This window comes from Asparagus officinalis, chromosome 10, assembly GCF_001876935.1.
Source record: "Asparagus officinalis chromosome 10, Aspof.V1, whole genome shotgun sequence".
NCBI lineage: Eukaryota > Viridiplantae > Streptophyta > Magnoliopsida > Asparagales > Asparagaceae > Asparagus > Asparagus officinalis.
The window spans coordinates 5,582,250-5,583,063 of NC_033803.1; the positions used below are offsets into that span (position 1 = coordinate 5,582,250).

Sequence of the window (814 nt, forward strand, 5' to 3'; positions counted from 1 at the left end):
GAAAACTACAATTAGCCAAAGAGAAAAAAAAATGTTCGCAAATTCACTTGTTCATTCTTCCAATGGTGTTGATACTTTCGCATAAATCCATGAAAAAAATGTTGCAGATTGGAAAAAAAAATAAATAAAAGGTCCATCAATGAAGGAAACTGACATAACCTGGCATATAACCGTACAAGTTGTTCTGATGAGTATTGGGAAGATGAATGTGTTTTCAACAAATTGAGAGAGATATATTGCAAAATCTTTTGAATTCATCGAAGAAAAGAAAATTTCAACAAAGATTGTTCATATAGAGGCAATAATACCATTTTAATACTGTTTACACATCGATTATTGCACAATAAGTACATCCCTTCAGTGGCATATCTACAAGAATAAAATATGTAGGAATACATGGAAAACATATTTAGTGATTGAATGTTGCTATGCTTGGCCTTTCCCTTTAGCACCTACAGCCTGCACATAAAGCAATCAAGATCAATCAAGTTAAATGAAGTATATATTAAACATCTTTTTTTTCTTTCTTTTCCTTTTTTTTGGGGAAAATTATGAAAAGAACAATTTTTCAAAACGGACTGATTTTTTTTTTTTTTTTTTCAAAACCGACTGTTTTTTTTTTTATTTATCAAAATCGACCCGGTTTTGTGATTAGGCTGCTAATCACTATCCTAAATAGTCGGGGTTGGCAACCCCGACTATTTAGGAGGGTGTTAAACCCTAATTAAAGGGTGATTAGCAGGTTAATCACTATCCTAAATAGTCGGGGTTGCCAACCCCGACTATTTAGGATAGTGATTAGCCTGCTAATCAC

General features: G+C 32.6%; 1 protein-coding gene across 5 annotated transcripts in view; it reads right to left on the reverse strand.

Moving 5' to 3' along the window:
* The window catches only part of LOC109825022, a 21,732-nt gene continuing 21,151 nt past the window's right edge, over positions 234-814 (reverse strand). For 4 of the 5 annotated variants that reach the window (XM_020391695.1, XM_020391698.1, XM_020391696.1 and 1 more), the window contains one exon: positions 264-459. In XM_020391695.1, the coding sequence (XP_020247284.1) occupies positions 427-459 (33 nt within the window). In that variant the 3' untranslated portion in view covers positions 264-426. Of the gene's footprint in view, positions 460-814 lie in introns of all 5 variants that reach the window. The other variant, XM_020391697.1, reaches the window with a different exon arrangement.